The sequence below is a fragment of the Thamnophis sirtalis genome, unplaced genomic scaffold (assembly GCF_051295495.1).
Source record: "Thamnophis sirtalis isolate CommonGarterSnake01/CBP01778 unplaced genomic scaffold, rThaSir2_p1.2 scaffold_6, whole genome shotgun sequence".
NCBI classification, from domain to species: Eukaryota; Metazoa; Chordata; class Lepidosauria; order Squamata; family Natricidae; genus Thamnophis; species Thamnophis sirtalis.
The window spans coordinates 789263-812568 of record NW_028261386.1 but is presented as its reverse complement, the minus strand read 5'-3'; the positions used below and the strand labels follow the sequence as shown (position 1 = coordinate 812568).

General features: G+C 47.0%; 1 protein-coding gene and 1 long non-coding RNA gene across 2 annotated transcripts; both read right to left on the bottom strand.

Moving 5' to 3' along the window:
- Window positions 1-2352: 2352 nt before the first annotated feature.
- SMG8 (SMG8 nonsense mediated mRNA decay factor) lies at window positions 2353-12846 on the bottom strand. Its single transcript, XM_087717084.1, has 4 exons — window positions 10937-12846; window positions 8886-9031; window positions 6092-6967; window positions 2353-2603 (listed from the first exon to the last, which is right to left on the bottom strand). Exons 1-4 carry the CDS (start codon window positions 12780-12782, stop codon window positions 2406-2408), a joined length of 3066 nt encoding a protein of 1021 aa, XP_087573210.1. The 5' UTR covers window positions 12783-12846; the 3' UTR covers window positions 2353-2405.
- Window positions 12847-14278: 1432 nt separating this feature from the next.
- Window positions 14279-18819, bottom strand: LOC148044839 (uncharacterized). The gene is made up of 3 exons (XR_015697116.1): window positions 18757-18819; window positions 17593-17689; window positions 14279-14497 (listed from the first exon to the last, which is right to left on the bottom strand). It is a non-coding gene; the product is annotated as an uncharacterized LOC148044839 (long non-coding RNA).
- Window positions 18820-23306: the final 4487 nt, after the last annotated feature.

The following is a 23306-nucleotide window of genomic DNA, read 5'->3' as shown; positions in this document are numbered from 1 at the left end:
CTGCCCACCATAGATGTAACTTGTGATGGGTCTTAAAGTGCTTGTGACTAACCTGATTTTACAATCTAACCTGTTCTGTGGATGGAATATCTGAAATGGCCACTGTATAAATATTATGGGACAGTTTGAAAATAAGAATAATAATAATATAAAGAGTTAATGAAAACAGCCAAACACAGAAATGGTTTGTAAATGCAGTTTGTATTCTTCCTCCGACACCAACAAAGCACTAAGGCAATGGATAAATTGTCACAGCTGCCACCCAGTGCTCCCCACCACCTTTTATAAGTTACTTGGTAATTAGGATAAACTGCACCCCGCGTCTGCACACCCATCCCCTCGTGACCCAGAATGAAAACCACCCAGTAATTAATCATGGATTGTTTTCAGTCAGTTAGCAATAGCTTTGTAAATTACTCAGCTAGACAGCTTCTGGAGGAGGGAAACCTGTTGAGTCTTGGCAGCTGGCCCAGTTTTCTCCCCTGAATGGCAGCTCCAGGCCTCTGGGCTGACTGGAGCTGACAAGTGATTGACACCTACAGTAAGTTACTTTGAGAAGCCACTCACTTTTGATCTGATTTTCAGCTTGGAATCCTAAATGACTCTGGTGAATGAGCATAGCTTTCAGCCCTCTCTAAGCGGTTTACAGAGTCAGCATATTGCCCCCAACAATCCGGGTCCTCATTTTACCCACCTCGGAAGGATGGAAGGCTGAGTCAACCCTGAGCCGATGAGATTTGAACAGCCGTACTGCAGAACTGTAGTCAGCTGAAGTAGCCTGCAGTGCTGCATTTAACCACTGCGTCACCTCGGCTCATATACTCCTTGCAGACAACTGGTCATTTGCAACCTTTTTAGAGTGTCTTTGAGGCCACTTGGAGGTTTGTCTGTATCCTCAGGGTCACTTGAGTTGTGTAGATGGGTGTGGAGCTTTCTTGGAACTGCTGAAAGGACTGTGGTGTAGACTGGAGACAGATGGGGTTGTATCCTTCCCCCTCAGTTGAAAGAGGGCTTTCAACAGTTCCAAGGCTGGTCCACACACATTTGCACTAATCAGGTGATCCAGAGGACACAGATAAACCTCCAAGTGGCCTCAATGACCCTAAAAGGATGCAAATGACCAGCTGTGTGCAAGAAGTATAAATCCTTCCATTCCCCACCCTCCAGTCAGAGCTGAAGAAGCTTCTTTTGATGAGAAGTGAACCCTCTTCAAAAACAGAACGAAACAAGTCTAGTTGCCTTTTGAAGAAAGCACCTTTAGGCCCACCACGACCTGGATGACTGAGAAACTCCGTCGACATTGAATCTCAGTGTTTCTCAGCCATGGCAACTTGAGGACCTGTGGACTTCAACTCCCAGAATGCCCCAGCCATCACGTTTTGTTTGGAAATAAAGTGGAACAGTTGTGATGAACAATGGAAAAACAAATGTTTTTATTATAATTTTTTTTTCTTCCTTCATTCATTACGATCAACAGAGCTTGGCAACTTTGCTGTACTGCTGACATACCCACGATTATATCCCGACTTCGCACTTAACACATCATATCAATACTGAAAAAATTTTCCGCCCTGTACGGTGGCTCTGCCCAATTAAACCAGTGATTGCTGCAAGCATGCCAGCTATATATGCAATCAAAATCCATCATTTCAGTTCCAGCTGGGTGAAGAGGCAAAGAATTATTACCGTATTTTTTAGAGTATAAGACACTCTGAAGTATAAGACGCACTTAACTTTTAGGGAGGAAAACAAGGGGAAAAAATCTCCCTCTGCCTCCCAGCAATTTGCCTCTTTGCAGCAAACAGCCCGTTTCAGTACAGCCTCATTAGCAAAAGCAGCTGATTGTCAGTTGGATCTCCCGACCATCAGCTGTTTCAGGCTGCAGGGATTGCTATAGCCTATTGCCGCCGCCTCGCACCCCATTTTTGGCCTCCGTGACCCATTTTCAGCCACCACACGTCCCATTTTCTACCCGTTCTGAGTAGCGGGCTGGGTCAGAATGGGCAAAAAACGGGGCACACAGAGGCAAAAAAATGGGATGCAGAGGCCGAAAGTGGGATGCACAGAGGCAGCAATAGGCAATTGCAATCTCTGCAGCCTGAAACAGCTGATGGTCGGGAGGCTGATCCAACCTACAATCAGCTGCTTGTGCTAATCAGGCTGTGCTGAAGCGGGCTCTTTTCTATTTGCTGCAAGGAGGAAAATTGTTGGGAGGCAGAGGTCAAAGGGTGGGGGATGGCGGGTGGGTGGGGATACATTCAGTGTATAAGACGCACCCAAATTTTCATCCCCTTTTATGGGGGGAAAGTGTGTCTTATACTCTGAAAAATACAGTATATATATATATTTTAAAAAAATAATAATAGTAAACCCAAGAATTGCAGAACCAGTTCTGATCGCAAAGTCTATTGTATAACAGCCTTTAGGATCCCTCGAAGAACCTTGTAATTCATCAACTGCTGGTTCTCCTTCGGCGGGAAGCAGGCGCCGCGTTCCGTGACGTAGGCGTAAGGAAAGCGAAGGACCCACAGCCCATCGGGAGGCAGAGTTATCTCTTGCTTCTCTGGGTAAAATATAGGGCAAGGAGGCGGCCCTGGCTGCACCTGGATGAGAGGAGAAAGAAGCAACTTTCATTTTCATTTTTTGCATAAAATACATTAAATGTAAATTAGTTTAGTATCTAGAGCACTATTTCTCAACCTTGGCCACTTGAAGATGTCCGGACTTCAACTCCCAGAATTCCCCAGCCAGCGAATGCATTCGCTTGGAGCTGAGGTAACGGAATGTCAGGAAACTGGCAGTTGGAACAGAGTTCTTTTCATGTGGGGAGGGGGAGTAGAATGTCTAAACTCGCAGGCCGGATGAGTCGGATGAGTCAAGCGATGGCCACGCCCACGGCTGGTTTAGCAAAGGGGTAGAGCGTGCTACTCTAAGGCAGCTGGCCAAGGTTGAGAAACACTGGTTTAGTATCTAGAGACCTGCATTCAGTTTTGTTCACCACGCTCTAAAAAAAGATGTTGAGATTCTAGAAAAAGTGCAGAGAAGAGCAACCAGGATGATTAGGGGACTAGAGACTGAAACATACTGTCAAGAGTTTGTTGCAGCAATCACATCCAGAAAGCACACACAGGTAATGGATTCAGTAGGATTCATTAACTTCTTTTTATATATAATATAACACATGAAGTAAATATACAACACCAAAAGCAGGTTTTCCAATGTGGTAGTAAATACAAGTAAATACAGAGGAGACAATAGTTTCACTTCAGAGCAGCAGACCAGAGCTTAAGAGCTTAGCACAGATTCAGAGCTACAGAGCTAAGCCACGCCCAGGCTCCAAACTGTTTCAGCTCCTATTGGCTGACCTTGTTACTAAGCCCTATTCCAATTCATGAATGCTACACTGACGCATATGATGAACGGTTGCAGGAACTGGGCCTGGCTAGTCTAGGGAAGAGAAGGACCAGGGGAGACAGGAGAGCAGTCTTCCAATATTTGAGGGGCTGCCACAGAGAGGAGGGGGTGGGGTCCAAGCTCTTTTCCAAATCACCTAAAGGCCAAACAAGGACGAATGGATGGAAACTGAATAAGGAGAGATTCAACCTAGAAATAAGGAGAATTTTCTGACAGTGAGAGCAATCAACCCATTGAACAGAAGTTGTGGGAGCTTCATCACTGGAGGCTTTCAAGAAGAGACTGGACTGCCATCTGTCAAAAATGGTTTAGAGTCTGCTTGGGCAAGGGGTTGGACTAGATGACCTACAAGGTCCCTTCCAACTCTGTTAATCTGTACCTAGTTACATTTATGGCAGTGTTTTTGGCCAATCGCCAGGAGACTGCTAGGTCTAGTCCCGCCTCAGCCATGAAAGTCAACTGGGTGATTTTGGGCCAATCACCAGGAGACACTGAATTCTAGTTCTACCATAGCTATGCAAGCCGACTGGATAACTTTGGGATAATCACCAGGAGATGGTGAGTTCTAGTCTCACCTTACGTATGGAAGCCAGCTGGGTGACTTTGGACCAGAGAGTCTCTCTTAGCCCAACCCACCTCACAGAATTATTATTACAGGGAAACTAGCGGCGTAGGAGGGTAGAGGTGAGAAAAATACTTACATTGAACAGTCAAGAAACAGATGTAGAAAGAGATAAAGATCTTAACGTGGCACGACAAAACCGCGAAGCCCTTATCTGCGGAGACATAAGCGGGTCGCTAAAGCCGCGACGTCATCACCGCCGCGACAACAGCGCAGCAACAGAAGGGCGCTTTAAAATGGCGTCGCAGCAGAAAGCCGATTTCAATTAAGATAAGGGTTAGGATTAGGTTTAGGGGTTTGTTTTAGGGTTAGGGTTAGGTTTAGGGTACTGAGTGCTTGGGAATGCACGGATTTGCCCTCCCCGATTATGTCATCGCGGTAGGGTCGCGTTTTTCCTTAGCGCTTCGAACGGCGCGAATTAGTCTTTGCGCTTATGTCTCCGCGGATAAGGGCTTCGCGGATTTGTGGTGGAACCGATCTTAAGAGAGGAATATGGGAGACAAGTCAAAAAGAAAAAAAAACATAGCAATTAAAGTATTAAAGTGGGTAAGAGATGATGGATAGATGATTTTAAGTTTTTGGCGTTGTTTTGATTTGATTTGCTTTTCCTCTCTTTCTCTTTTTTTGTAGGTAGGTGACATGATTAGAAGTTAGGATAGAAAGAAAATGTTTTTTTAACAAATGACGACATGATTAAAAGTTAGAATAAGTGATAGAAATAAGAGAAAAGAGGAATATCAGTGTATACACTTTTATATAATAAAATAAGAGCAATAATAAGACAAATAGAAATGGAATAATCGAATAATGACAGACTGCAACTTTATATAAATATGCATTATTAATTGAAATATATAAGTTGGTTGAAAGTAATGACTAATGCTATTAGTTTTATTTGTATTAGAACATATGATACCCAGGCGCCACAGTGTTCGCGCAGTGATATGTTTGTAAAAAATAAATAAATAACTTAATAAAAGAATTATCGTTACAGGAAAATAGGAGGAGGAAGGTGTGTCAGTTATGTTTGCCACCTTCGGTTATTTGCAGAAACAATAAAGATGGGATACAAATAAGTAAATTAAAATTTAAAAGATAGATACCGTATTTTTCGGACTGTAAGACGCACCGGAGTATAAGACGCACCATGATTTTGAAGAGGTAAATTTTTTTTTTAAAAAAGTTTTTGCACTCTGCAAGTCTCCCAAACCCATTGCACACCTCGTTTTTTGCAAAAAAAAACCAGGGGGCATGCAGAGTTTTGGGAGGCTTGTAGAGTGCTCCTGGGGACTGGCAAAAATGGCCCGTTTTTTAACTCATTTTTGCCCTCCCCAGCCCCCAGTAGCACTTTGCAAGCCTCCCAAAACCTCTACACGTCCATTTTTTCAAGGGGGAGCGGAGTTTCGGTAGGTCAAAACTGCGTAATTCAGTGTATACTCTGAAAAAGGTATGATGAAAGCAATGTATATACATACTGCATACTTGATTTAAAAATATGTGATTCGATATGAATTATAGGTGATGACTGTGGAAGGGACACATGGAGGTTTTTGTAACCAACCGTCACACTTTCTACAATTTATAATGGAAGATGGTTTTGTGGTCTTTTTTTTTTGTTTTTCTCTGTTTGTGTTCATTTAAAAAATAAAAAAACTTTTTAAAAAAGAAGCGACGGGTCGAAACTAATCAAGGAGAGAAGCAACCTAGAACTAAGGAGAAATTTCCTGACAGTGAGAATAATACAAATTACAATACAAATACAATAGCAGAGTTGGAAGGGGCCTTGGAGGAAATATTGTTATTATCCACTTTTAATGTAAATACTTTTAATTATATTTTAATGTTAGTATTTTTAATATAGTGTAAAGACAAATGTATATTGCTGGTCTTTGACCGTAATAAAGATCTTACTTACTTACAGTGTATAAGACATACCCAGATTTTCACCCTCTTTTGGGGGGAAAAAAGGTGTGTCTTATACTTCGAAAAATATGGTAAATGAATGCATTTAGAACCCTCTCAACGCTCAATGGTTCTACATGCCCCTCTTCTTACCTGGGGGGTGAGTATTATTTGCAGGGGAGCATCAGGGACCACCACAAAGAGCCTGATCAGCTGAGCGTAGTGCGGCTTAAGTCCCCTCCCTGGGTTGGACGATAGGATGTAAAGGGGCATGTCGGAATTGAGCGCTTTGACGGCTGATTCTTTAGGCCCTCCGCCCATCACTTTCATGATCTTCTCTGGTCCCGAACACATGAACCTTCTCCCTCGGGCATCTTCGTATTCGTAACCCACAAAAGCCCGAGCCACGTCGTCCCGCCGCCTTCCTCGGCCCATGACCACGGCGCTCCGTTTCCCCGGAATGGCCTTGTTAGGAGCGGGCCAGGAATTGGTATCCAGGTCGCCCTCTTCGTCCGTCCGCGTCCGGATGACGATGTCCCAGGGCATTAAGTAGTTGGTGCCCAGAATGAAACCCTGTTGATCCAAGCCGGCGTGGAAATTGTAGGCTTTGGCGGGGCCAAGCTTCACCAGAGACCAGCTGGAGAACGTGGGAAGAAGACCCTTGGGGCAATTGGAGTGAAGCATCCCGGGCAGGTATTCCACTGTGGAAGGTTGCCGATCCACCAAGCTGGCTCTCTTTTCCCCTTTCGCTTCGGACGCTGCGCCATGAGCGTCTGTGTTGTTGCCGCCACCCTGTGGATCCGCAGGGTAGGTCCCTAAACTATCTGTGGATTGATCCAGACTGAGAGCTAAGCTGAGGCTGGTGCTTTCCCCCTGTGTTTGGGGCTCCTTCTCCTTCAGCTTCTCGGCTTCCCCTTCGGGAGGGCTGGGGGAGGCCTCGTTCTTGGCTGGGGCTGGATCTGGCGTACTGGGCTGAAAAACGGGGAAGTTGATATGCTCCAGCTTGCCGCAACATTTCTCTTCCAGCAGCTGTAACAGAAAGAAAAAAAAAGAGAGCGGTAGCATGAAGGATGAGGCAGGTTTCAAACATACTAGGACAGTGATGGGGAACCTATGGCATGCGTGTCACAGGTGGCACGCGGAGCCATTTGTTCGGGCACACAAGGCGTTGCCATGTCAGCTCCAGCGCGCATGTTCCAGCTGACTTCGGCCTTCGTTTTTGCCCATTTTCCGCCCTCCAGAGGCTTCCCTGAAGGCTCGGGAGGGCGAAAAACAACCCAACGCACAAATCAGAAGTTCGAGAATGGATTTCCGGTTTGTTCATTGGGCCGTTTTTCACCTTCCGGAGACTCCTGAACCCTCCGGAGGGCCACTTGGGGTGAGGGAGGCCGTTTTCACCCTCCCCAGGCTTCTAGAAAGCCACTGGAGCCTGGGGAGGGTGAAAAAGAAGTCAATCACAAACCAAAAGCAGGGGAGACGGCGGGGGTCACGTGCGGGGTGTATCGCCCATATAGAATTATGGGTGTGGGCACGCCGGAGCATGACCCCGCCATGCATTCCCATTTTTTGCATGCAACAGGAAAAAGATGAGCCAGCACTATACTAGGACTACACTCGCAACCCTGGAAGGGGCAAGGCGAACTGTAATTAATGCAATTTGAGCCTCCCCATGTGACTTCTCCAGCAAATAAATTTAGGGAAACAATAATGGTACATGAAGTCCTCGATTTATGACCACAATTGGGACCAGAATTTATAATGCTTAGCAAGGCGGTTGTTAAATGAGTCACATCAATCACCAGGCGTCAGTGAGTTCTAGTCTCAATATAGGCATGAAAGCCAGCTGGCTGCGTTTGGCCCAATCACCAGGCGTCAGTGAGTTCTAGTCTCAATATAGGCATGAAAGCCGGCTGAGTGAATTTGGCCCAATCGCCAGGCATTAGTGAGTTCTAGTCTCAATATAGGCATGAAAGACAGCTGAGTGAATTTGGCCCAATCACCAGGCGTCAGTGAGTTCTAGTCTCAATGTAGGCATGAAAGCCGGCTGAGTGAATTCGGCCCAATCACCAGGCGTCAGTGAGTTCTAGTCTCAATATAGGTATGAAAGACGGCTGGGTGCATTTGGCCCAATCACCAGGCGTCAGTGAGTTCTAGTCTCAATATAAGCATGAAAGCTGGCTGAGTGAATTTGGCCCAATCACCAGGTGTCAGTGAGTTCTAGTCTCAATATAGGTATGAAAGACAGCTGAGGGAATTTGGCCCAATCACCTGGAGTCAGTGAGTTCTAGTCTTAATATAGGCATGAAAGTTGGCTGGGTGCGTTTGGCCCAATCACCAGGCGTCAGTGAGTTCTAGTCTCAATATAAGCATGAAAGCTAAGTGAATTTGGCCAAATCACCAGGCGTCAGTGAGTTCTAGTCTCAATATAGGCATGAAAGACAGCTGAGTGAATTTGGCCCAATCACTTGGAGTCAGTGAGTTCCAGTCTCACTATAGGCATGAAAGCCAGCTGAGTTAATTTGGCCCAATCACCAGGTGTCAGTGAGTTCTAGTCTCACTATAGGCATGAAAGACAGCTGAGTGAATTTGAAACATGAGTCACCTTACATACTTTACATTCCAAAACTGAAGTATTTATGCTTTTTTTACATAAGGATATAATTACTGAAATGTTATGTTTGCTTTCAGATTTAATAGGGAATAAAATTTGGGAATAACAGATTCCCCTTTCCCTCGCTCTACGTCACATCAATTTTGTATCGTATTCTGAAAAACAAAGAGGACTAGAAACCTGCAAAGCTCTTGAGTTTTCCAGCTTGGAAAACCTATTGGAGCAACAAACTCCCCCAAACCCAGAAGAAAATGCATGCATAGATACAGAACTGAGAGAGATGACCACAGTGTGTTTCTCTTGGCCAGTTATGGATCTCTTATTTTTTGGGATTACCTGATAGAAATCATAATTTGCAGCTTTGATGTCAAAGGGATCCTCCCGGGGGGCCTGTTTTCTCCCACAATTGCAGGCACCGGTCGATCGGGCCCGGCTGTTATGATATAACACAGGTGGATTCCGATCCGGTTCTGTTTTTTCCCCTACATAGAAAGAGGCAGAAAGAGTAAAAATATGTCAGTTTCATTCTTTTGCAACCATTTGGCTGGATGTTTTTGCTTCTTAGGCCGAACAATGAAATGTTAGCATTTTTTTGTGGCCGGACAAAACACGGTCACATTTCCATTTGTCAGCCGTCACAAAGCTACAACAGTGCGATATTTTAGCTACTAATGAAATTGGGAGTTTACCACAGTCCATAACATAAAACAAAGAGAATTTCCCAGATCCGATCCGTCATTTTTTACGCTTTACAAAATTTCTCGCACTACATGACTAGGAATCAGACGGTTGATCACAGTCTGATTCCTGAATATTAGATTGGACCCAGTTTGGTTTCCTGGCTTGGGCACCAGGCTAGAAACCAGGAGACGGTGAGTTCTAGCCTCGCTTTAGGCACAAAAGCCAGCTGGGTGACTTTGGGCCAATCACCAGGAGGCTGTGAGTTCTAGTTTTGCCTTAGGCATGAAAGCCAGCTAAATGACTTTGGGCCAATCAACAGGAACCATTGAACTCTAGCCCAACCTTAGGCATCAAACCTATGACTGGGTAACTTTGGGCCAATTACCAGAGACGGTGAGTTCTAGTCCCGCCTTAGGCATGAAAGCCAGCTGGGTGACTTTGGGCCTAACGCCAGGAGACGGTGAGTTCTAGTCCCGCCTTAGGCATGAAAGCCATCTGGGTGACTTTGGGCCAATCACCAGGAGACGGTGAGTTCTAGTCCCGCCTTAGGCATGAAAGCCAGCTGGGTGACTTTGGGCCTAACGCCAGGAGACGGTGAGTTCTAGTCCCGCCTTAGGCATGAAAGCCAGCTGGATGACTTTGGGCCAATCACCAGGAGACGGTGAGTTCTAGTCCCGCCTTAGGCATGAAAGCCGGCTGGGTGACTTTGGGCCAATCACCAGGAGACGGTGAGTTCTAGTCCCGCCTTAGGCATAAAAGCCAGCTGGGTGACTTTGGGCCAATCACCAGGAGACGGTGAGTTCTAGTCCCGCCTTAGGCATGAAAGCCAGCTAGGTGACTTTGGGCCAATCACCAGGAGACGGTGAGTTCTAGTCCCACCTTAGGCATGAAAGCCGGCTGGGTGACTTTGGGCCAATCACCAGGAGACTGTGAGTTCTAGTCCCGCCTTAGGCATGAAAGCCAGCTAGGTGACTTTGGGCCAATCACCAGGAGACGGTGAGTTCTAGTCCTGCCTTAGGCATGAAAGCCAGCTAGGTGACTTTGGGCCAATCACCAGGAGACTGTGAGTTCTAGTCCCGCCTTAGGCATGAAAGCCAGCTGGGTGGCTTTGGGCCAATCACCAGGAGACGGTGAGTTCTAGTCCCGCCTTAGGCACGAAAGCCAGCTGGGTGACTTTGGACCAATCACCAGGAGACGGTGAGTTCTAGTCCCGCCTTAGGCATGAAAACCAGCTGGGTGGCTTTGGGCCAATCACCAGGAGAGTTCTAGTCCTGCCTTAGGCATGAAAGCCAGCTGGGTGACTTTGTACGGTCACTAACCAAGCTTTTGTAACTCAAGAACACCTGTAAAGGCGGGATAAAAAATATCTAAATAAATAATTTATGCCTTTTTTTTACATAATGATATAATTACTGAAATGTTATATTTACTTTCAGGGTTCATGGGAAATAAAATTTGGGAACAACAGATTCCCCTTTCCCTCGAACTACGCCACATCACCCTTGTAGTGTATTCTGAAAAACAAAGAGGACTAGAAACCTGAAGGGAAATGCAAAACTCTGTGGTTCCACAGAGCAACAAACTCCCATCAAACTAGAAGAAAATACATGCCCGGATACAGAACTTCCAGAGACGACAGCAATGTGCAACGCCTGGAGTTTCCAAGATCCTTTCCTGCTTTTCTACTTCAAAGGTTCTGGACTCACCTGACTTCGGTAGCAAATGGAATTTATGCATGCAATGCTGGTCCGTCAGACTCCGCTCTTCGCACAGCTGGTGCCCGTTGCTCCAAAATTTGTAGCAGTCCTCGTGCAACTGCAGGGCGTACTTGTGAAAGGCCGGACCCCGGGCGTGTTGGCTGTAGACCCTCAAGGCCTGAGCGAGCTGGCTCTTGTGGATGGTCATGGTGTAGTTATGGGGCAGGTTGGACTGATAGGCGCTGTGAGCCATGGGGAGGGCCTTCTGGCAACGGTTCTCGGAGAACTTGGTGTCGATGTCCAAGTAGCCCTCCAGGACTTTGATGCTCCCCATGATTTTGGAGGTCAGCTCTCCACCCGGGGACAATTCATTCTCCTTGCCTTCAATCGCCACCTCGTAAAGCTTCAGGGCAGTGGCCACCCACTTCTGGTAGGTGGGCAGCTCGAAGTGGGACGGCTGGGGGTTCCTCCCCACGCTGTCGTCGAAGCCCTTTTTGCACAGGACCAACTCGACGTGCTGGAACAGGAATTCCTTTAAGGTGCAATCCACCAGCTGCCCCGAGCTCGAACTGCTGCTCCCGGAGGCGCCCCCGCTGCTTTCGGCGTGGAATGACAGCTGCTGCCTTCCGTGCCGCATCATTTGGTACCGCCGTGGCCCGGCTAACCCCGGGCCCAGCGAAGTGTCGGTCTCCCGAGCCGTGCAGTTGTTTTTCAGCTGCTCCAGCAAGACGGCGATGGGATCTTCGCCTTCCTGGGCCCCGCCAGCCACGATGTAGACAAACGCTTGGTTAGCCGGCACGGTGAAAAGGCAGTTGATGCTCTGATTGGTCAACACCCGGCTCTTGCGGAAAATGCGGTAGATCTGGTCCTCCAAGGCATGCTGGAGACGGCGCTTGGGGGAGTGCTTCTTGGGAGCTGGCTTCTCCAACTGGCCCCCTAGGTCTTGTCCCCGGCCCGGCGGAGGCTCCACCTTCAGGGCCCGGTTGAGCTGGAAGAGGAAGAGCAAGCGAGGCGGGCACGGCCGGCAGAAGAGCTTCCAGTCTTTGCCAACCGGGCAGTCCTTGATGGCGGCTTTGAGAGTGGGCAGGACCTTCTGGCGCAAACCATCGAGCGCCCGGAAGACTCGGTCGTAGGTGATGTCGAAGGAGGAGGTGGGATGCACCATCAGGAGGATGTGGCAGACGGAGAAAAGGTAGAGCAGGTTGAGGCAGTGCATCTTCTCCTGGTGCTTCCAGAACTCGTGGGCTTCGGCGTGGGGCAGCGAGGAGCCCGCCGGCACCCCTAAGCTGGCCGTGGCGGCCCGGGAGGAGCCCCCCATGGCTTCCAAGTCCTTGCAAGCTTGCAAGAGCTGGTGGCTGTCGCTGATGGCGGTGAGGACCAGGTAGAGGACCTTGCTCTCCTGGCTGTAGAAAGCCTGCAGGTGGTTGTAGTCGCCCTGGCAAGGGCTGGCAGAGGAGGAAGAGGAGGAGGAGGAAGAAGAGGAGGAGGAGGAAGAGGAGGAAGGCCGAGGGGGGGACTCAGCCACAGGGACCGGGCTTGGCCCCCTGGCGGGAGACCCCGCGCCGCCCTCCCGCTGGAAGAGAGGGAAGACCTGCCGGTCGCAGACCGTGTTAACCAACGCCGCTTTCTCCGAGCCCAGCTGCAGCGCCGTCTTGCCGAAGATGCCCACCACGCAGACCTCCTCCTCTTCCCCCGGGGCAGCAACCCCGGGGCAGGCGCCGCCCGCAGGAGCCGGAGCTGCCGGCGGCGCATCAGGCGAGGCAGCGGCAGCGGCAGGGGTCGAAACAGCCGCAGCCCCGGCTAAAAGCAGCTCGTGCAAGCCGACGGGACCCTGCACGGTCGCGCCGCCCACCATCCTCCGCCGCTTTTGTCGCCCCGCCACCGGCAGCGGCGCTTGCAGCCTTGCAGCGGCGCTTACAGCCGCACCGCGGGGGGGGGGGAGGAGAGGCGCTCAGGGCGCAGGCGCGGGGTAGAATATCCGCCGAGGCGGCGTTTCAGCCAATCCGAGCTCGCTTTTCGGAGCGAACTGGCTAACTTCGCGTTCGAAGGACGGTAGATTGAAGAAAAGGGAAGAGCGGCGAAAGGCAGGCGGCGGGAGGGGACTTCCGGGCTGGCTTTTTAGGATCCTTCGCGTACTATTGGCGGTAGAGTGAAGAAAAAATGTAGAGTGGTGAAGTCAGGTGGTGGGACAGACTTCCGGGATGGCTTGAGCATTACCTTTATTTTTAAATGCAAATAATACAAATATAGTACATCTAAATACAAAAAAGAAAAAATAATATTACAGGGCACCCCCACCCTCCGGAGACCCCGTTTCCCTCCTTTATATTTCTTCATCTATAACAATTAAAAGATATACAATATATTCCAGCTGTGCTGGCTGGGGGATTCTGGGAGTTGAAGTCCACAGGACTTAAAGTCGCCAAGGTTGAGAAACACTGTCTTACAACATAAAGCACAGTTGATCTATCACAACACCTGCAATGTGAATCCTGCAAACACCTTTCCTGTGTAACAATCCATTGTGTAACCACGCTAGTGCAACTTGCGTTAATTCAAGATCAGATTTCCCTCTTACTTGTTCACAAACTTTCTCCCAAGACTGGATGTAGAAGCATTCGACATTCGCCGAGACCCCAATAACAAGAAGAGCAATCTCGAATTCAAGGTACTCCAAAATTGGTCCTTCATGCCGAAATGCCACATACCGCATTTTTCAGAGTATAAGACGCACCTTAGTTTTTGGGGAGGAAAGTAAGAAAAAAAGAAAAAAAAGAAATCCTGCCTTTGTCTACTAGTATCCATTGGTATTGTTTGCAGCCTGCAAAATCTCTGTTTGAAGCCGAACGATGGAGGCTGGTGGGCTACTTTCGATGTATAAGTCGCATCCAAATTTTCACTCTCTTTTAGGGTGTTAAAAGTGTCTTATACTCTGAAAAATACGGTATATATTTCTCTTCCCTTCATCTTCTAACAGCAGGTACAAAAGCTTTCCCGCTTGTGTATAAAATGCATACAAATTTCTGCGTGTGCACACAGCTTCATTACAAACATGGGGAGCCAAGAATAAATAGAATTCTTCCAAGCCCTGGAAAAACAGTGCTATTTCTTCAGATCAACATATATGCCATCCCCCCCCTCAAAAAAACCCACCTTCTTTAAAAAAAAAATATATTGAGGATGTGTAAACTTTGTGAAAGAGCAGCTCAGAAGTAAAATTGCAAAGCTTTTAAAACATCGAAGCAGCTTCGTTAAAGGAGGTTTTGGATGCCCAAGTGGGATGAAAAAGTAATGTCTGGATATATATTTTAAGAGCTTTTCAGTAATGCATTGCTACACAATGGGTTTAAAAAAAAAAAACAGGACGGAGGGAGGGAAAGAAGCATATTCCAGCATGCAAAAAGCTTGGCCAAGAAAATCCTTGTTTTTTCAGTCCATATTGTCCGAAAAGCGGTGATGTATATCCATCGTAGAGGTTTGTGGAGACCACCAGGTGATCTAATAGCTCTGTTCTTCAAAGCTGTTTCTAGTAGGTAAGCAGGAAGGAGATGGACTCTTCGGGTGAGCCAGCTGTAAAAACAAACGAATAATACAACATTAAGCAAAATGGTTCGGTTGAGATTGGCATATGTGGGACCAATTGGGGTAGGTTCTACAGGGGATTCCGAAATAATTTTATCATCTATTATTTTGTCTATATATTAAATTACTGTATTTTATTCCAATTTCATTTTTAATTGCAGTTTATTCCAATTTGATTTGATTTGATTTGATTATATTTATATGCCGCCCTTTTCCCCCGAAGGGGACTCAGGGCGGCTCACAACTCAAATCAGGGAAGGGGGGTACAGACAAAAAATTAAAAAACGAAACATAATTTCATTTTAAACTGTATTTTATTCCAATTTCGTTTTTAATTGCATTTTATCCAATTCCATTTTAAATGGTTTTGATCAGATTTTGGTCATAATTTGTGTCTGGAACTCTGCACTTTGATATGGCCCAAAAGCTAATCAATAAAGTAAAACTAAACTAAACAACTTTTCAAAATAAATAAAAAAGTAAAACTAAACTAAACAAGAGCAAAAATGGAAGCAAAGTTAGCATGTTTTTATTGACTAACGAATATTGGTTTAACGAGTTTGGAATTACAACGGTGCTGAAAAATATAACTTGTGATTAAATCCTCGAAGTTATGACCATTGCACTAGCCCTGAAGTCATATAATTGCAATTTAGAAAGATGTTAACAAGCTTGCATTGATGACGCTTGAACTGTCCTGGGGGGGGTGGGGGTCATGTGATCACCACTTGTGACCTTCCCAGCCGACAGGCAAAGTCAATGGGGAAGCCAGATTCGCTTAACGACCGGCTGTTCCATTTAACGACTGTAATAAAATGGTCATAAAATCTACTCCGCTTACATAATGACTTGCTTAACAATCGCACTGGCTAGTCATTGAAATTCTGGGCCCCAATTGTGGTCATAAGTCAAGGATTACCTCTATCTACAGAGTCATATGATAAACCTATTTATTCTAGATCAATATTTCTATAGGCTTGAGAGGAATCTGGTTAAAATAGCACTTCTTTTTCTGAACATCTAGTTAAAAAACAAAGCAATAGAGATAGTCCTTGATTTATGACAGTTTGTTCAATGACCATTTGAACGTACAACGTAAGTGACCTGACCTTTTTTTTTACACTTACGACCGTTGGCAATGGATTCATATTTATGACCGTTGTAGGTTCCCGGGGTCACATGACCCTGTTTCGCGACCTTCTGGCAAGCAACGTCAGCGGGGAAGCCAGATTCACTTAACAACCAGGTTACTAACTTAATAACAGCAGTCACTCCCTTAACAACTGCGGCCAGGAAGATTCGTAAAATGGAGCAAACCTGAACAAATTTTCACATAACCCCACACATTTCGGGCTCAATTGTCGTCGTAAGCCAAGGACTGCCTGTTTAAGTTATGGGGTGGGGTGGGGTTGGGTCACTAAGCAGTGTCTTGGGATCATATGATTTGCCACCTTCTGTCAAGCGAAGACAATGGGTGGGGGCTGCATGTCAACCCTGAAGCTGACCTGGCCGAAGCTGATACTGGATCTGAGGGATTTGGGGGGGGGGGGGGGGAATAGAGATAGCTGGAGTTTTGTAGCCAAAACAAAATACTTTCTCCTGGAAACCAAGGACATTCCCAAAGGTGGTCGGAAAGAGGAGCCGAGGTGGCGCAGTGGTTAGGGTGCAGTACTGCAGGCCACTTCAGCTGACTGTTATCTGCAGTTCAGCAGTTCAAATCTCACCGGCTCAAGGTTGACTCAGCCTTCCATCCTTCCGAGGTGGGTGAAATGAGGACCCAGACTGTGGGGGCAATATGCTGACTGTAAACCGCTTAGAGAGGGCTGAAAGCCCTATGAAGCGGTATATAAGTCAAATAAATAAATAAATGAATGAATGAATGAATGAATGAATGAATGAATGAATGAATAATAATGAAGTCACTAGGCAACTGGATGTCACCTTGATTAGCCCATATGACTGATTGTTTGGGGAAGGGAAATCTTTTACTTTCAATTAGGTGAAAACCATGGGAACATTCAGTCGGTTTTCACCAGCCTGTGCCAATATGATATCTATATATATAAAAATGGCTCTGTGTGTGTGTATGTTCCAGCATAACTCTGGCAGGCCTGGAGCAATTTCAACCAAACTTGCTACACAGATGACTTATTTTGTGGAGACAAGTACTATGGGGGTAAGACACCCCTAAAACCCCTCGGGATGTGGGCTCTGTTAAGATACAGCCTGTTGTGCCTTAAAATGGCTTCTACTGTACTGCCATAAAATGGCTTCTACTGTACTGCCATAAAAATGGCTTCTACTGTGCCAGGGCAGTGGAGTTGCCATAGTAACGGCTTCACAATACTCCACAGGGGGGCTCCGTCTGTTAAATCCAACATTAGAAATTAGTTTTAGTCCGGACATTTTCCCCCTATAAATAGATTCCTGGGCGACGCCGGGTTATCGGCTAGTATCCCATGAACTTGTTCTTTGAGGAATTCACCTGCCTTGGAGTTCTCTTTGCTATGGGTGTATTACTTGGCAACAAATTCACATAATAACCATAATAATAACGATGAGCTTGTCGATCAGAAAGGTCGGCAGATCAGTGGTTCGAATCCCTAGCGCCGTGTAACGGAGTGAGCTCCCGTGACGTGTCCCAGCTTCTGCCAACCTAGCAGTTCGAAAGCAGGTAAAAAATGCAAGTAGAAGAATAGGAACCACCTTTGGTGGGAAGGGAACAGCGTTCTGTGCGCCTTCGGCTTTTAGTCATGCCGGCCACATGACCACGGAGGCGTCTTCGGACAGCGCTGGCTCTTCGGCTTTGAAACGGAGATGAGCACCGCCCCCTAGAGTCGGGAACGACTCGCACGTATGTGCAAGGGGAACCTTTACCTTCAAACGAAAAACTGCAGTGATATAACTTAACAACTGTGGAATGGGGCAACACTCATTTTAACAAATGTCTCACTTAGAGAAGGGGATTTTGGGCTCAAATGAGGGCTTTTGATAAAAGACATTTTTCTAATCTCCACTGTTCCAATTTCCCCAGGAAATCAACATAAGCCGGGAGAGCAATAGACGTTTTAATGTGGCCTTGCCTGAAATTTGCGCCGGAGGGCCTGGGTCATAAGTGGAGTCAATCCTGTGCCAGTCTCAATGTTTTCTTTGTTATTCATTGGGGTTCCCCCTGGACTCCTGGTTAAGAAGAAAGAAAGAAAAATAACAATGCCACATTACGGGTAGTCCTCAACCTCCGACACCTATTCGAAGATACAACGGCGCTGGGAAAATTGGACATGAGTTTTTTTCACACTTAACGACCGTTGCAGCATCCCCAAGGTCACATGATCAAAATTCAGGCGCTTGGCAAGGGACTCGTGGTTATGACGGTTACAGAGACACGCAATCCCCATTGGTGGCATTCGGACAAGTGGAGTTTATGGGGAAGCCAGATACACAGAACGGATGGGGGTTTGCTCATTTAACCACTGCAGCGACCCACTTAACAAACGTGGCAAGAAAAAGTGTAAAATTGGGGCCAAAGTTCACTGGACAAATTTCTCACTTCGTGGCATGAATTCTCGTCTGACTTGTGGTCGTAAGTTGAGGACTGCCTGTCACAGAGTCGGAAGGGACCCTGGAAGTCTTCTAGTGCAGTGTTTCTCAACCTTGGCAACTTGAAGATGTCTGGACCTCAACTCCCAGAATTCCCCAGCCAGCGAATGCTGGCTGGGGAATTCTGGGAGTTGAAGTCCAGACATCTTCAAGTTGCCAAGGTTGAGAAACACTGTTTTAGTGTAACTCCCTGCTCAAGCAGGAGACCCTATACCACTTCAGACATAACTACTATTCATGATTTGTAGCAGCTCCACGATCAGATCCCCCAAATTCAGACGCTTGGCAACGGGTTCGCACTTACGACCGCTGCTATGTCCCAAGGTCACACGATCCCCTTTCGCGACCTTCTGACAAGCAAAGTCAGCGGGGGAAGCCAGATTCACTTAACAACTGCGTGACTCACTTATCAACTGCAGGGATTCAATTTACAACTGTGGCAAGAAATGTCATAAAATGGGGCAAAATTCGCTGAACAGATACCTCGCTTAGCCACGGAAAGTCTGGCCTCCACTGTGGTCGTAAGTCAAGGACTACCTGTAGACATCTTTGGCGTCATTTTCCACTGGATGCCACTATACCAACTGGGTGCCCCTAATATCCCCAAACTTTATTAGTTGAGGGGGGGAAAAAATCTATTAATTTACCTTTTAATAGCCACTTTTTTCAAGTGTTTCCGGAAATCTAAACCGTCTCGGTTGGGGGTACTAAAGAAGGAAGCCAAAAAGAACAGAGAACAAGATTAGAAAATCGCTAAGTTCTGAATAAAAATTAAAAGTACAATTACTATATACGTATACTTCCCCCCCTTTCTCTTTAAAAAAAACAGGAGTAATATAATACACTAAAATTAAATATGAATATTGAAAAGGAATTACAAATACCATCAAAATAAAATGGAGTTTGCTCAGAGGCTGAAATACACTAAGTAAATGAGATGAAGAGTGTGAAGCAGAGGAGAGAAGTAAAGGAAGAAGAGAGGGTAGGAGAGAGGGTGGGAGGGGGTAAGAGGAGGAGAGAAAGGAGGAGTGGAAAGGGGAGAGAGGAGAAGGAGAGAGGAAGGGGAAGTAGAGAAGAGAAGAGTGACAGAGGGAAGAAAGGAGGTAGAGAGGGGGAGGAAAGAGGGAGAAGAAAATGATGGATAAGTTACAAATATGGTGTATGGAGAGCAGAAGAGCCAATAATTGTTTTTGAGCGTTGATGGAGAGACGAATTGACGTAAACATTTAATAATACAATACGATGTTGGCTATGTTAATAGGATACATGTGGTTATGTGTTATGAAAATGAAGAAATAAAAAACTTTACACAAAAAAAAAAGATTAGAAAATCGCTCGGTACTGAATAAAAATTAACCAGAATTACAAATTACTATCAAACTTAAAGTATTGACCACAGTGTAAAATACAATGGCGACAGGAACAATTAATATCATTATAATTGCTCGTAAAAACTATTCTTACACTATTGCAGAGTTTAAAACCGATCGGAAGGCAATGGAGAATGGACAACTACAAAGGCTAAATAAACATCCATGCCGATACAAAACGCGGTGTAACTATTTTGAATATTGTTATGTTTGTCTTGGTTTTTCTTCTTTTTTTGTTATGCTTTCCCCCCTGTTTTTTAAAGGTAGAAATGCATAATAAAAACTATTTTATAAAAAGAAGAAAAGAAAAGCTTAAAGCCAGGGGGGAGAAAAATCGCTCAGTGGCCCAAATGAAAACATCAAGTCGTCTGCCAAAATTTCACACCAGGGCAAAATGACTTCTTACTTGAGAAAATTTGCAATGTGAGGAAGTGGTTGGGGGGCTTTGGGCTGGAGACGGATGCTCTGAAGGTCCCGGAAAGTAACCAACGCTTTGCGTCCCTTGGATGGGGAGGTTTCCTGAAACAGGAAGGGGAAATAGTATGGCATCCTCACATCTCAGAATAAGAGAATAACAGAGAACAACAGAATTGGAAGGGACCCTGGAGGTCTTCTAGTCCAGCCGCCTGCTCAAGCAGGAGACCCTACACCAGGGGTGTCGAACTCAATTTCACTGAGGGCTGTGTGTCAGGGCTGCGGCCATATTCCTCTTGGATCTCTGGCCTGCCACACTTTCTATTCTTCTACTATGCATTTTCTATGGTGGGAAAATGGGAGGTGGGGATTGTATGGAGTTAGATGATAGGTAGCCATAACAACATTCTTTCTAGAAAGCCAAGGTCATCCTTTGTCTTTGAACCTTTGCACCTGACCAGAACTGGATGGGTGGAACTGCCAGCATGGGCAGTGGGAGATTGGACCATGGGATGGGCTTGTGGGTGTGGGGGAAATATCTTGAACTTTCAACTGGGTGGGGAAAACTGGAAAGCTTTCAGATTCGGGTTTCCCCAGATGTGCCAATATGGCTCTCTGAATAAATTGGAACTTTGAGCAATACTTTGCCTTGGACTCTGATTTACTTTTGGATGCTATTTGGAACCCTGATATTGTGGTTGACCTCTGGGGCATGGCCAGCTTGATGCCATTCACTGGGCATGGCTGACTGGGTGGGTGTGGCCAGCTTGATGCCATTCACTGGGCATGGCCGACTGGGTGGGCGTGGCCAGCTTAATGCCATTCACTGGGCATGGCCGACTGGGTGGACATGGCCAGCTTGATGCCATTCACTTTGGCATGGCTGGGCGGGCGTGGCCGGCTTGCTGCCATTCACTGGGCATGGCCGACTGGATGGGCATGGCCAGCTTGATGCCATTCACTGGGCATGGCCGACAGGGTGGGCGTGGCCGGCTTGATGCCATTCACTGGGCATGGCCGATTGGGTGGGCGTGGCCAGCTTGATGCCACTCATTGGGCATGGCCGACTGGATGGACATGGCCAGCTTGATGCCATTCACTGGGCATGGCTGACTGGGTGGACATGGCCAGCTTGATGCCATTCACTGGGCATGGCTGACTGGGTGGGCGTGGCCAGCTTGATGCCACTCACTGGGCATGGCCAACTGGGTGGGCGTGGCCAGCTTGATGCCACTCAATGGGGGCCTCGTGTTTGACACGCCTGTCCTATACGATTTCAGACCGTTTCATTTCATGTCTTGCAAAGAGACTCCAGAAAGTTGACACAACATACGTCTGTGATAGCGAACATATGGCACGTTTTCCCAAAGTGGCATGCGGAGCCATGTCCCCTGGCACAGGCAGCATCGCCCATTACCCTTCCAGGTTTCTGGCCCCCATGAACATGCGGCGATCAGCTAGCTTTCATGCGTGCAGCAGTGCCGGAAACTGGAAGAGCTGGCCTTCCATGAGCATGCATACGCCGGCCAGCTGATTATCATGCACGCATGCGCTCCACTAACCGGAAGACCAGCTGCCTGGTGTACATGCGCGCTCCAGAAACCGGAAGTTCATTTTCTGGCACGCGCATGGCCCCTGGGAAGCTCCTCTTCCGGTTTGTGGCCTGGACGAGCATGCACGCATGCGAGGTCTGTCTAGACAGATGTCCTCGACTTACCACAATTCATTTAGTGACTGTTCGAATGGCACTGAAAAAAGTGACTTATGAGCGTTTTCCACACGTACATAAACTGCCAATCCCTCCTTCAAAAGGATAGAACGACACACAGGTAATCTTTTCACACTTGTGACTGTTGAAAGATCTCCCAAGGTCAGGTGATTAAAATCCAGGTACCTGGCAACTGATTCATATTTACGACGGTTGCCGCTTGCCCCGGGGTCACATGAGCCCCCTTTGGCAGCCTTCCGACAAGCGAAGTCAATGGGGAAGCCAGGTCCCCTTAACGACTGCGTGACTGACTTAACACCCGCAGTGGTTCACTTAACAAGAAAGGTCATTACAAATGGAGCAAAGCTCACTTAACAACCGTCTCGCTTAGCCACAGACATTACCTTGTCCATCGCTGCTTCACCCTTGGTCTTCCTCAATTTCACGTTCAGAAGGTCCTGGGTTGTTATTTGTAGAGGGACGTCTGTTTTTAACGGGGCAGGCTAAATTTGAGGAGAATAAATGGAAAAGGAAAGTCAGAATCCATGAATCGCACCCCCATGAAAACAAAACATTTATTCTCATTTGTAAATGTGTTTTTATTTTCCATTTTCATTTTCGTACAGTCACATATATACTGTGCATAACCGGGGCCATATAACATTAAACAATAAACACAGCCATTCCTCTTGTCAACAATACCCCCCAAAATAGAAACCCAATATAGCTCTTCGACCCTCCATACATCCTTTCTTTCGCCTCCCTCCAACTTTCCATCTTCCCTCCATCATTCCCCTCTACCCTACTTCCCCTGCCACTCTACCACTCCTCTCTCCCGATACACTCCCTCCCTTCCTTCTCACCCTGCCTCCCGTCCTCTCTCCCACCCTCGCTACCCCTCTTTCTTCTATCCCTCTACTCCTCCCTTCGGTGTATTTCTACTATCTATTAATATATTCAGCTTGATCTATTTTTACACTGGAATTAAAGAGTAACAGTATACAAGTGCAATCGCGTTACTTTGAAATCTAACACATACTATATATCCCCCCTCCCCCCCCCCCCGAAAATAAAACATTTATTAAGGGTTTGCTTGGGTTCTGACCTAAGCTTCCCTCAAACCACGAAGCAAACTCCTGGTCCCGACAAAAACCCCTTTTATTAATTGACTGTGAATTTTGCTCCTTCACATCCAGCAAAGTCTTTCCAGGGAGGATTTACAGTCACAGACCTCATCTGGCTTGGAGAGCTGCCAGGCTGAGATCTGCAGAACTTGGCAAGGAGCCTCGGAGAGTCACGAACCAATGAAGCGAACTAATTGTCTCCTGCAAACTCCACTCCCCTTTCGCTCCTCTTTTATGTCCTCTGGGAGGGGCCATTCACCCTCCACCTCTGGCCTTCCTCCCAAGTCGTCCCCTGTTCTTTAGCTGTTCCCTTCGTCTGGCAGCTCTGCACATGCGCGCGCTGGGAACAGGCTCCAGCTGTTCCTCTGCCTCACTGAAGTCTGATTCTGAAGGCAGCTGAAAACTGTCGGGACGGCTGTGCCCCCCCCTCTGCCTCCGACACAGAGCCCCTCATCTGAGCCTTCCCCAGACTCCAGGACTGGTCCAGGTTCCTCCCCAACCTCCTCACTGCCCGAATCTGCTGCCAACTCTGCTGGTCACTGGCCGAAAGTCACCCAGTCGACTCTCATGCCTAAATCAGA

Bases quoted from the DNA above. Each gene is read 5' to 3' on its own strand.
- SMG8 (XM_087717084.1), bottom strand. From the start codon at position 12,782: ATGGTGGGCGGCGCGACCGTGCAGGGTCCCGTCGGCTTGCACGAGCTG. The intron at 9,032-10,936 runs GTGAGTCCAGAA...CTTTCTATGTAG, and splicing joins CCATTTGCTACCGAAGTCAG to GGGAAAAAACAGAACCGGAT. The intron at 6,968-8,885 runs GTAATCCCAAAA...TTTCTGTTACAG, and splicing joins CAAATTATGATTTCTATCAG to CTGCTGGAAGAGAAATGTTG.